Source organism: Patiria miniata, unplaced genomic scaffold (assembly GCF_015706575.1).
Source record: "Patiria miniata isolate m_02_andy unplaced genomic scaffold, ASM1570657v1 HiC_scaffold_16, whole genome shotgun sequence".
NCBI lineage: Eukaryota > Metazoa > Echinodermata > Asteroidea > Valvatida > Asterinidae > Patiria > Patiria miniata.
In genome coordinates, this window is record NW_024037054.1 from 1184225 (window position 1) to 1197241 (window position 13017).

Here is a 13017-nt window from a genome sequence, read left to right on the forward strand (position 1 = left end):
CAGGCTGACAATACCTCTGCTCTAAAACATGCACTATATGTACATACACGTACGTTACGCACATACATGTACATCGTATGTCAGTCAGCCTGCAGGGCACGTGTTGCCGAGGTCAAATCCTGTCCACATCACAGTGACCGTTTTAGCTGATTTTCGGCTAACTTTGACAGATTTCATGTTCATGCATGCGCATAGTCAGGGACGTATAATAAAAAATCATAATGCCGAAAAGCCCTATGTTACATATTTAAAGGTGCAGTTTTTCTGCAGTGGGATTTTCCACAAGTCTTTTCCTATACAACACTGATATCTTACTGAGTAGTTCTGAACTTCAGCCGAGAATTACTATGAGAAGGAAAGAGAAATCGTATTTTTTTTCGCACTGTCATTCGATGGAACATATTCCTAAGGGTCAGAATATCAAGTAATATTTCATAAAAATGTTTCAGTTCAAAGGCAAATTACAAATTTAAAGAGCAATGTTTCTGCAGTGGTTTTTTTTTTAGCCCGTTAACTTTGTACACGTGTTAGCCCATTGACTTTGTACACGTTTTCAAGCCACCATTTCTATAACTTGGCGATCTGGAATTGTCATCAATGTTACAGCCAAGGAAGACCCTCATACAAAAATTATGCCAAGACTATGACGTCATGATGACGTCATCACCTAATTTTTTTTATTGATTTTTGAAAATGTACGTGCATATTATGAAGTCCTATGTCTACAGAACTGTAAGTCTGATTGGGTTGAAACTTGGTATGTGGCTAGACCGGGATGTGTTATAGGTAAAAAAAATTTAGGTGGTCGAGACCTGAACATGATTTTTGGGGAATGGATAGAATTATCAAGGGTCTTCATTTTTTAAATATGTGCAAATAAATCACGTGACCCTTTCTTCTGGTTGAAACCGGAAGTGCTTTGTAATTTAAAATTGGTGAAAGACGCTAACTTGCTTTCAACGATGTTTGCTCTGGCTAAGTTGTTCTTTACCATAATATTATAGTAATAGATGAAACTATATGTGACGTCATCATGATGTCATCACGTGACATGTGATGTCATAATTCAAAGCCCTATGCGAATGGAATCACATATTATATGCCACCATTTATTATAAACAGAACTACACATCCTTCGTTGATGGAACACATGTCACATGTCACAAAAAGCTACCGAAACAGCCCTATGTTTGTCCACAAACATATGTCTAGTTTGTTCTTGATGAAGTATCCCTCAATATTAAATTAATCACAAAAATATGACTATACTACAGGGAAACCTGTGGTATATCCATTTTTTTAATATAAATGTGGGTGGGCGTTTTTTCCCCCGAGGCCCGGGTAAAAACGCCCGCCAAACTTCCTCCCGAAAAGGGGGGAAAATTTCCCCTTATCAATATAATGACCATGATTTTATATTTGCACCAATTAGAGGAGACATGTATTGCATAAAACCACATATTTGTTTCCTAGTGTCTCCAAGTAGTACTGAGATATTTAACAAAAACCTAAATATCGGGCGTTTTTACCCCAGTTTACCCCTTTACGTAATATTCACTAAATTGCGTTCGAATAAATAAATATAAACCACATGCAATTTAGAAGGGAATTTCCCAATGTGAGAAATATCCCTGCACCTAAAACATCACGTGATGGAGTCGAGCCAATTAAAGGACAGTACGGTCATTTAGCATGTAAGTGCTCATGTCGAGGGAATTTCCCAAGATGAGAAATACGCAAGCCACGTGACTGCTCCAGAGTACACCTGCACGTGTCATGTGGACTCCATTTAAGTTCAGGTGGACTCTGTACAATGAGAATTTGTGGAACAAGCTGAAAAGGCAACTCACATCGCCAAGTTGTTCCATATTCTTCAGTGGATTTGGTATGGCCTGGATTATCAGATCCTTGCCAATCTGTTGATGTCAATGAGCCGGGTAATAAATGCTGGGAGAGATTTTACTCGGCATTAACTTTTCGTCACTTTTTCATTCTATGGATTTTACACGATTTTTTTGGTTTACATGACAAAAAAAGAGAAAATCAATCTGTTAGTAATTTGTAAAGTTGGTTACGGGTACCCGATTCCATAATCTGGAACCAGTTCCTGACATCAACGGTCAGGTACTCAAATACCCGGTTCCGACGCACAGCCCTAGTCAACATGTACAATGTTGTCATAATTGACAAAGACCACAAGATTTCTTATCAATTATTAATCTGCTACAAAAGTTGCTGCACTGAACAACTGACTTCGGTTCCATTTGTTGCAGTTTGGTTCACTTCACTTCAGAAGTGCCATGATCAGTGAATTCAGTTCAGTGGTTCAGCTTTAGGAAGACATGTACTTTTACAGTCATTTTAAAATAACTAGAGCTATGTCTGTTTGATGAACAGAACACAGGCTTTTGGCATTTTCATAAAATACATGTACTTGCACAAAATAATAATGTCAAATTTTTGTATTAGAAAACAATGAAAAAATATAAATTAATAAAAAATCAGGGGATGACATCATCATGACATCACTTCAGATTTTGCAAAAAATTATAAATTCTGAAGTGTGTTTGTGTGAAGTTTTTCGAAAATTGTCAGTAATTTTCTTTTGAATAAAAAAAAAATGACCCAAATTTATTTCAAGAGAATGGATTAGTGCAAATACCATTGCGTGGTACCATTCGGAAGCATATATTGCCTGTTCTGTTTATGTATAGCAGTGACATCAGTCTACACTGGCCTAGCAATGCATGAGCAGATGTTGAAGATGGTAATCAAAAAGTGCTGCAGCAAGGCAGCTGACAATGTCTAGTTCGCCGGGCCTGCCTACCAAGTGAAAACAACACCGTCTGATTTGACCACATCATATGAATGGGCAATAGAGCATGCGCTTTAAGTGTTGTTTACTTAGAAACGTGATGTATTGCAGCACTGATTCAATCTGTGAGCGTGTGCCTAAAGAGCGCACACTCATAAAGTATTACATTGTAACAAAACCATCCCACATGCATATGCACGTACATGTCGCACATAAGCTTGCAATACACATCACGTAACTTTTTTCAAAGCTGTTTTTCCCGAAATGAGGTCACAGAATTTTTGTGACACACAACCTTCTTCTCACGGCATATCTTTGGAATTAATTGAATTACAGAAATTAGAAAGCTATACAGGGTTGCTCTTTTACACGGTATATAAAACTCAAAAAGTCAAGGATGGGAGTTATTCTTCATTATGCCATGGCAGGTCACATATTCTGATAAACTGATGTACCTGTACCTCGCAGCTGAGTAACTAAATTGTGAAGGACATAGCTACAATGTGTTCGGGCCAAAGGCCTGTAAATACACCTTAGGCAGCCGCCATACCACCCATGCCTGATCAGGGAGCACAGCCAAATCAAATGAGTTATTTTTGCAAAGGGAAGAAAACTGGAGAGCCCAGAGAAAAAAAACCTTGTAGCACAGGAGAGAATCAACGAACAACTCTACTCACATATGGTCCTAGCCGGGAATCGAACCAGGGCCACAGTGGCGAGAAAAAAGCACTTCACCACTAATGCCACCCATCTTATACCTACATTGAGCTAATACCATTGTAGGCAACATCAACAAGCCATTCATGCTGTGCATTAAGTATAGTAAGGCTTACCCTGCCTCTTCCTCCATTAAACAAAGAAGCTTTGGTACACGGAATCCTTCCTCAGTCTGTCTAACCAGCTCCAGTAAGACAAGCAGCTTTTTAATCCCAATACAGAGTCTGTGTATTTAAAGTAATGACAAAAAATTAAAATGGAACCAATAGTGCTGTCATAAATCTGTTTGAGTATTTAGTATCTCATATGTTTTAACTTGTACCAAAGGTCACGGTCGACAAAACATGGCCCATTTGAATGAGTGTCAGTAGAAAACTTGAGCTAATTTGTTATAGATTGGGGCAAAGCGTTCTGCCGCCTTACAAAAAAAAATCCATATTGATAAGACGAAAAGAAAAGGGCAAACAGATACTCGAATCATACGCTTACGAACTTTCTGGCCGGAAAAAATGACAATTTCAAATGTCCTGCGCTGCGAATTTGTCGACCATCTCCCACAATGCACTGGGAAAAATGAACTCTCCGTGGCAAACTTTTGGTGGCGCACTGCATTGTGAATCGCCCGAATTACACAGACTTTATTGCTCATCGATTATTGATTAATTGCTTATTGATTATTGGTAAAATATCCTCTGAACTACTTATGCAGTGATGACTTGTGCATGTGCACTTTGAGCGCAGAGCACCTGCACAGACGATGCATTCCTGCTGCGTGTAATAAATTAGAGACGCATGTAAGCAGCACGAACTTGTTTTGGTTGCATTAAGTATAGTAAGGCTTACTTGACGGAGTGCATAAAGTTGTTTTGCCATGCTACACGCTACCTTAAGTTATAGAATTATATCGTAAATATTATTATTGGAATGTTTGATTCTTTATTCCATTGTAAACACTGTGTTAAACAAGTACAGCTTACAAGACAGGAATTAGTTAGTTGTTGTTGTTGTTCTGATTTCAAATCGGTCGGACCTGTGTCCGAGCGACAGTGATTAAAATAGTTGAAACGTATAAATCGGAGTGATTGTTTCTCTAAGTTTCTGTGTTTCTCACGGAAGAACTCACCACAATATTTCACCTATGACGACAAAAACTGCACAATACCATCGGTTATATTTTGAAGTATTTATTTTTGAATAATTTTGGAACAATAATATCTTAAATAAAGAGTAGTTTTGCTCACAGATTTATGAATATTTCCGTTTTAGATGTCATGCAAAAAAAAAATGACACAATGGCACACCTGGAAAATTCGCGATTACAAGTCAACGGTTATTAATGCCTGTTATCACGCGTCTAACCAATTAAGGCAAGTCCACTCAATGCCTTTTGTACTAGAGCTCAGAACAGTCCTTTATCCTAGTGTGTAGGATTCATGGTTTTAAGGGATCTTTCCTGAGAAAAACACACCCTAAATGCTTTGACTTTAAAGTAATTGTGTCATATCCAATTCTCTGCATGTCCAAACACACGATGTACAAGGTCATCAAGGTGGTTGTACCCTAGTTTGGTCTGTAATTGTTTTCTACTCATTAGATGTCACATATGACTGATGTCTTACATTCATTTTTCCACAGCAACTCATTAAAGTGACAAAAGACTCCTGTAAATGTAATGTGAATTATTATGGAATTGCCTCAAATAGAATAGAAAAAGAACAAAGGAGAGAAAGTTTGGTATGCAGGTTAGACAGATAGAGAGGGCTCTGGCATTAAGCAAGTTTGGTACTGCAGTGCGCATGTGCACATCAAGATTTGATGATTTTTCTTTCGGGATAAAAGCATCACAATTGAAGAGATTGTTGTGTTCTGAAGTAAAATAAAAAAAATTGTTTGGACAGCGAAGTGTTTTAGGTGTCTTGTGTGTCTTTTCATCTCCTTGCGATTGCACGAAAAATTTCATATCCTGGAGTGCCATTTATCTGCCGTTTTTATCCTGAAAGAAAAATCGTTCAATCTTGTGCACATGGGCAGTTGGAATACCGAACTGGCTTAGTACACATTTAACTTTGAGTGTAACTGGCTACCACATTACTTTTCAGCTCCTGAGAATAATAAGAAAACCTCAAGCAGAAGAAATCTGCCTAAGACTGAGTGTTGCATGTCGGTGCTGTGTTACATGTCTTACGATGACAAGGGGGGAAAGCAGAGTGAATGTTCTGGTTCATATCTGTGGGTTAAGAAGGTAAACCACTGGCTAGTTTTATCTTGTCCTCCTTTCAAATAATTTCCAAGAAGTTGGCCTGATGAAGTGAGTATTCTGATATAAACTGAATGGTTTAGTATGTACCGGCACAATCCCTCAGCTGTTTTTTCACAGAGCACAAGACAGAAGCAAGTAAGAAGAGTATGTTACAAATGTATTAAGCACTTGGTTATAAACATACCTCTTTCCACTTAGCTTCTTCTGTAAAGTGGCCCTCTCTGCAGCGGAGAAACAGTCAAAGTCCTACATATCAAATAAAAATGTAAAAATGACACAAAAAAGTGTTATACAACACGAATGCCAAGCAACCGTAAAGTCCGTTGGATGAGGCCTGTTTTTCGCTTGCCAGGCGATCTGGTTTGCTGAATTTTGTCTAATATCCCTTTTTTCAAAGCAGAAAAATAAATATTGACAATGAACCACAATCTGCATTCATGTTTTGATCGGGACTTCACAAAATTCTTTTATAAGGTTGATGATAGAGGATAAGATATGGAAGACCAAAAGTTGTCAACCCGTTTTCTAAAAAATCTGCTAGAACAAATACAGAATCATGGTTGAAATGGAGTCCTCTTTGTGAATTTTTCATTTTTCTAATTATCAAAATTTTTGATTTTTTATTTTCTTGTACACAGGTGGTTGAAAAGTGTACAAACCAAATTTGTGAATTTCTATAAGAAACAATTCGGAAAGAGCATCTACCACCAAACCAAATTTCCGAATTTCAAGGTGCAGAAAATCAGAAAGAGCGTTTACGTCCAAACCAAATTTCCGAATTTCTGCTAGCAGAAAAGCGGAAATTGCGTTTACGTCCAAACCAAATTTCTGAATTTTTACTAGCAGAAAATCGGAAATTGCTTTTATGACCAAAGCAAATTTCAAAATTTCGACTAGCAGAAAATCAGAAATTGCGTTTTTTTGCGAAAATTTCTATTAGCAGAAAAATGAACGTTTGATACCATAAACCAAATTTCATTTGTTTGTACTACTAGAAAATTTCATTTGTTTGTACTACTAGAAAATCAAGGTGGATATTTTTTGTGGGCTACTCCATAGGACGTTTGGGGTAAGAAACCCTCATCTGATTCAAGCAGGTCGATTAATTGTGTGTGTACCAAAACGTTATTGTGTTTGATGATCTAGCCAACAAAAGTCAGAATGACATAAAAGCGATTATTCTTTTTTTATAAGCCAACGCTAAGAGCGGATCCAGAACACCTTTTTGGGGGGAGGGGGCAAAGAAAAAATGTGGACCCAAAAAGTGGGTCCCAATAAAAAATTAATAAGGGCTTGGGGTCCATGGCCCGCTTAACGGCCCCGAAACATTTTTTTAAAATTCTAGTTGCTCTGTGGTGCGATCTGATCACTTTTACAAAATCTTTTTATGGATAAGATGGTGGTGCTAGCGCAATGACTGCCTGTACTGCATGCCACGTCATTTAAAACAAAATTAAAATTGGGTTTGCTTTTTTTTGGGGGGGGGGGGCGTTGGCCCCCCTGCATCAGTCTTTGGCAGCGCCAACTTGTTCTTTTATTAGTAGCCTATATTTGGCGACTAACCAAACTTCAGCCGCATTCGCTCTGGACTTTTTTTAAGGAGACTGAAAACAACCCCCTAGTTTGCTCAAGGTTTACTAAATTATTAGTCAAGTTTCTCCGGTATCGTTTTTGAATATTAATTTTCTTTAAGGCCTATGATTAAAATTCTGCTGATGAGGGTTTCTTACCCGGCCCCAAACGACTTATGGAGTAGCCCAAAAGAATATCCACCTTGATTTTCTACTAATAGTACAAACATTTGAAATTTGGTTCATTTTTCTGCTAGTAGAAATTCGGAAATTTGGTTTGGTCGTAGAAGCATTTTTCGATTTTCTGCTAGCAGAAATTCGGAGATTTGGTTTGGTCCTAAACGCAATTTTCGATTTTCTGCTAGCAGAAATTCTGAAATTTGGTTTGGACGTAATCGCAATTTCCGAATTTCTGCTAGTAGAAATTCGGAAATTTGGTTTGGACGTAATCGCAATTTCCGATTTTCTACTAGCAGAAATTTGGGAATTTGGTTTATTTGTATACGATCTTTCCGATTTTTTTCCAGTAGAAATTCACAAATTTGGTTTGTCCACTTTTAGACCGCCTATGTACAAGAAAATTTAAAATCTAAATTTTTGATAATAGACAAATGAAAATTCAGAAAGAGGACTTCAATTCAACCATAATTCTGTTTTTGTTCTAGCAGATTTTTGAGAAAATGGGTTGTCCACTTTTGGTCCTCCATAGAAAATACCAAACCAATTTTCCGAATTTCTACTAGCAGAAAATCAGAAAATGTGTTTACAACCAAAGCAAATTTCCACAAGCAGAAAATCAGAAATTGCGTTTACGACCAAACCAAATTTCCGAATTTCCACTAGCAGAAAAATCAACGTTTGATACCATGCACCAAATTTCATTTGTTTGTACTAGTGGAAAATCAAGGTGGAATTTTTTTTGGGCTACTACATAAGGCCAACAAAAAAAAGTCTTCGGTTTCTGGTATGGAGCTTGCCCCAAAAGTGGTGCGGTGACGCTTTTTTCCTTCTTTTTCTTCAAATGTCGGCTGGTGACTGCACAAAGGTGCCCGACTAAATTTGCTGCAAAATATATGGGAGCCAAGAGAGGCCACATAAAGCTCATACTCGATCGTTACCCTATCTTAAAACATGTTAAAACTGTGCAGCAGCAGGATTCCAGTCAAACTAGTGAGTTCGGCGGTTTTGAGATATCATCTTACATTGAAACAAATCTTTTTTTTATTTTGTCGACTAGCATGGCTACGGCGACCCGCGCGCATACCAGAAACCGGAGACTTTCTTGGGGGCCTAAGGGACCAAATTATTTCTTCCCCCCCCCCCAAAAAAAATTGTGTTCTGGATCCGCCCTTAGCGTCGGCTTCTAAAATGGAAGTATAGCTTTTGTGTAAATCCGACTTTTGTTGGCTAGATCATCAAACACATATCTATTGCGTTGAAGTAGTTCATCAATGAACATCATAGTAACACTGAACCATAATGTTGGTACATACACAATCCATCAACCAGCCCACAGACGCACAATGCAGCATCACTAATACGTGAAGTAATGATCCATTCGACACCCAACTTCTGAGTTCGGAACACGGAAACACATGCCAATGATTCCAATTTTGTTCGGTATAAATTAAGAAAATTGGTTTGGTCATAAACGCAATTTCCGATTTTCTGCTGGTAGAAATTCAGAAATTTGGTTTGTACATTTTTCGACCACCTGTGTACAAGAAAATAAAAATCCAAATTGTTGACAATAGAAAAATGAAAATTTAGAAAGAGGACTCCATTTCAACCATACTTGTGTTTTTGTTCTGGCAGATTTTTGAGAAAATGGGTTGTCCACTTTTGGTCCTCCATAGTACTGCCTCAAAAAGAGCCATCAAATTGCATGTTTTATAGCGTATATGAGAGTCCAAGATGGTGATTTTATCAGACAGGGGCGTAAATCCCAGGGGGAATGTGGGGTATATAACCCACCCCCACTTTTTGACCAGGGGTGGATGGGCTATTGAATCAACCCCCCCCCCCCACTTTTTCGTGATGAGAAACCAAAAAAAATGCGAGTTTCAAGGTATTTAATGAACTTCTCAACCACCGAAATGTATTTGATAGCACTGAATAATGGAGAAAAAAATGCAAAAGCTTAAAATGCAGCATTTTGATGTAAGCTCTTTGATGTGAGTAAAGATGCACATCTGTATCATGAACAGCGGCCCCTTGTGTAATGTGGCCTCAAGCCCATCCCCCCCCCCCCTTCGGAATTTGACGGCCGGGCAATTTTTTTTATGTTAGTCATCCCTCATCCCCCCCATTCGCCGTCACAGATTTACGCCACTGTTATTGGAGCCCATACTTCGCCACACTGCCGTGAAAGTGCTCCAGATAGATTAGATAAGATTAGATTAGATTAGACTTCTTTAAAGTCATGGCCAAAATTACATGAAAATTGATTTGCCAGTGTACAATAAAAATGTGTATATATACAATAATTTAAAACAATACACAAAAACATGACAAAGCCAATATATATCACAACATGTACATAAACAAAAACACAGTTACTACTATACAATCATAAAAACTCTGGGAGCAGTAGAGTAGGATTTCGGGCTGTGGGGTGATTAGGGAAGGAAATGAGGAAATAGGATGGGACAGGATGGAAACAGCTGGGTCTGGCAAAATATAGGGTAGGGTAGGATTGAGGGTGGGGGTGAGAAAGGAAAGAGGGGGGGGGTTAGCATGGAAAGAGAGGGAAGAGAAACATTGAAACAGGGTAGGGTTGTGTAGGGAGAGGCAGGGCTGAGTAGAGTTGGCAGGGGCAGGGCCGAGTACAGTTGGGTTGGAGATATCATCATTCCACCTTTCAAAAATAGTTTGAGTGTGTTATACATTGTCCAAAAGACATAGTTATCGTGCAGTCTTTCAGGGATCACAGCGTTTCTGAGAATACACCCATATCTGGCTAGAATAAGGACCGGAAAAGTCGCAACTTCACGCATACGCGCAAGCCAAGTGAGACTAATGCATAAGCTGGTCATTGCCAGCAGTCGCACTCATAATACAACGTCCTGTTTCGGACCTGTTTGAAAACAATTTTGTCTCTGTAAGTTTGTACAGCATTTGGCATATATCCAGGGATTCTGCTACATCTTGTGAGCCTAAATTTCACCTGCATTTTGAGTAAACTTACAAATATTATTTGCTCATAGCTTTCTCCAGACATGCCAGACTTTGTTTACGATCGATGCCCCGTTGAATTTACAGGATTTATCAGGACATTAGGCCCTATGTCACGATGGCTGGTCTACAATAACAAGTTCTTCATTAAGTGTCTATACAACTTACAAGAAGATGAGCCAACCAAGTTATTACCAAAATAACGTTTTCAGCTACTGGATCTCTCAATTCTTGTGACTATCATAAAAATTTACACAAATCAACATCTGCCTTCATTGTTTTATTTTATTTGTATTATTGTTGAAAAGTGTGTGACTCCGTTAGAGTATGCAAGTACGTTGCAAGTACGTTCGATGCCCCGTTGAATTTACAGGATTTATCAGGACAATGCTGAAGTTACTAAGAGTAAATTCTACTCAATCGATAGTGTTTAACCCTGCGATCTGCACAGGGGCTCACGCGCTAGTCCCTTTTTTTGTTTCTTAACTTTTTTTTATGAAGGTATCGCCCAATTCCCTTGAAACTACATGTAATCCTAAAGTGATTCTTGTGGTTTGAGATGGTATGGTCGCTTTTCTTGTAGGAGTTCACTTGGGGGTCAGCCGCCCCTGGGAAAGTTGGGCCTCCAGCCAAAGCCCATTTACTTGTGCACAAAAAAAGTTCTCTGTGTTTTACATACTGCCGTCACAACAATGTCATCAATCATCCTCTACTGCTCAGGCGCGGATCCAGAGGGGGATTTTGGGGGGTCAAACCCCCCCCCTAATAAGGCCACCCCCCCCCCCCCTGCTGTGACACCCCCCAAAAAATTATACTGGTATAATGCCTGCCTGTTCAAAATACGGTACACCATTCTGTAATCTAGTGAATTTGAACAGCGCCCCCTATTGAAACATGGTACCAGCCCCCCCCCCCCCCCCCCAGTTTTTGATTTTACGGAGGCCAAGTGTCCGGAGAAAAAAAACCTGTGTACATTTTCAGATTGTTTTTGCTGATGAACCCCCCCCCCCCCCCTGCGAAAATTCCTGCTGGCCCAGTGACAGCTGTCTAGAGCCACATAAAGGCTGTCTCGACTGTTTCATGTCCATCTTTTTTGGGGGGATCCAACATGTAATGGTCAATCCAACATGTAATGGTCACAGTGCATGCAGTGTATATGTACATGACTGTGCAGCCACAGTGTCTGTGAGTGACCTACTGGAGGGGATTCAATCTGGTGTGGGTTCGGGGGACCTGCATTCATAATATTTAGACCATTAGAGAAAAGATTATGTCCACAAAATAGTATTGTATACGCGAAATCAAAACTGCCTCACGCGTGAGCACCTCAGCTACGCGGCGTAAGTTTTTACGCTTTGCAGCTCGCAGGGTTAAAGCAAGTTAAACAAATATTGAAAGCAAGGTAGGAGCCCAACTTCACCCATTTCCCATAATGTACCATATTTTTTGTATAATCCAAAATGGATGTGTTCAGAGGTAGAGGTGTTATGTTCTTAACTTTTTTTTTAAATTTCATTGTTTTTTGTGTTTTTTTTCCATTTAATTTGTTTTTTTTTGACATCGTCCGTTTAATATTCCAATAGTATTATTGATTGAGGAACTGACACTGCACTGGCAGAGGCAGGTTTACAGTATTTGTTTGGGACACTCTCTACAAACTGTTATTGCATAACATGTCAAAAGTCTCGTCAAGTTGAAGGACCCACTTTATTTTTTACAGATTTTTTAAAGAAGAGAATATTAACATATTCATATTCCACTATTTTGATTTCTTTTGGTAATTACATAAACCATATTGAGCCTGGAATATTAAAAAAATACCAAAACAGTATTTGCATTGTTATTGTCATCTTGATTTTAATGGGTTATTTTTTGTATAAAAGTGGAATCAACAATAAAATCAACTTAAGTACATGTACAAGAACTTGAGAACTGTCGCTTTTGAGTTTTTTTCTTAATCGGAACTTTCAATTTTTCAGCTATATTCATTTTTTAAATTCCTCCTCACTAATATTGAAAAAGGGAAAACTCTGTAAACAACCTCATTAGATGGCCAATTTCTTTTTCAACTAATTTTTTTTTTTTTTCAAAAACAATTGTGGGAGCAGAACTGAAAGTTGTCACCCTGAGATAAGAGTTCACAAAACTATTCAGCTCTAGGGTTTAGCATACCTATCGATATTCACATAGTTAACAAATAGCCTGCGACCTTAAAACTTGATCATTTCTAATTGGACAATTTAGAATGTTTGGCATCCTGATGAGAAATAATGACAAAAGGGTAGAATATAACATGAAAGAAGTATCATCTAGCCTGCACAATGAGTGCAGTCTAGATGATACTTCTTTCATTATTTCTAATCAATGATTTAAAAAACGTTGTCGCACCGTTATTAGTTCATGGACACCGACCAGAGGAGGATCCAGAAATTTTTGCAGGGGGGGGGGGGGTGTTTCATCAGCAAACCAGGGCTGAAATG

At 38.6% G+C, this 13017-nt stretch overlaps 1 protein-coding gene across 1 annotated transcript in view; it reads right to left on the reverse strand.

Annotated features, from left to right (window-relative positions):
* LOC119722623 (vesicle-fusing ATPase-like) overlaps positions 1–13017 on the reverse strand; it is a 236076-nt gene that overhangs the window by 7273 nt on the left and 215786 nt on the right. The window contains exons 24-25 of the mRNA XM_038192822.1: positions 5977–6038; positions 3649–3756 (exon numbers count right to left, since the gene is read on the reverse strand). Of these exons, the coding sequence (XP_038048750.1) occupies positions 3649–3756; positions 5977–6038 (170 nt within the window). The remainder of the gene's footprint in view (positions 1–3648; positions 3757–5976; positions 6039–13017) is intronic.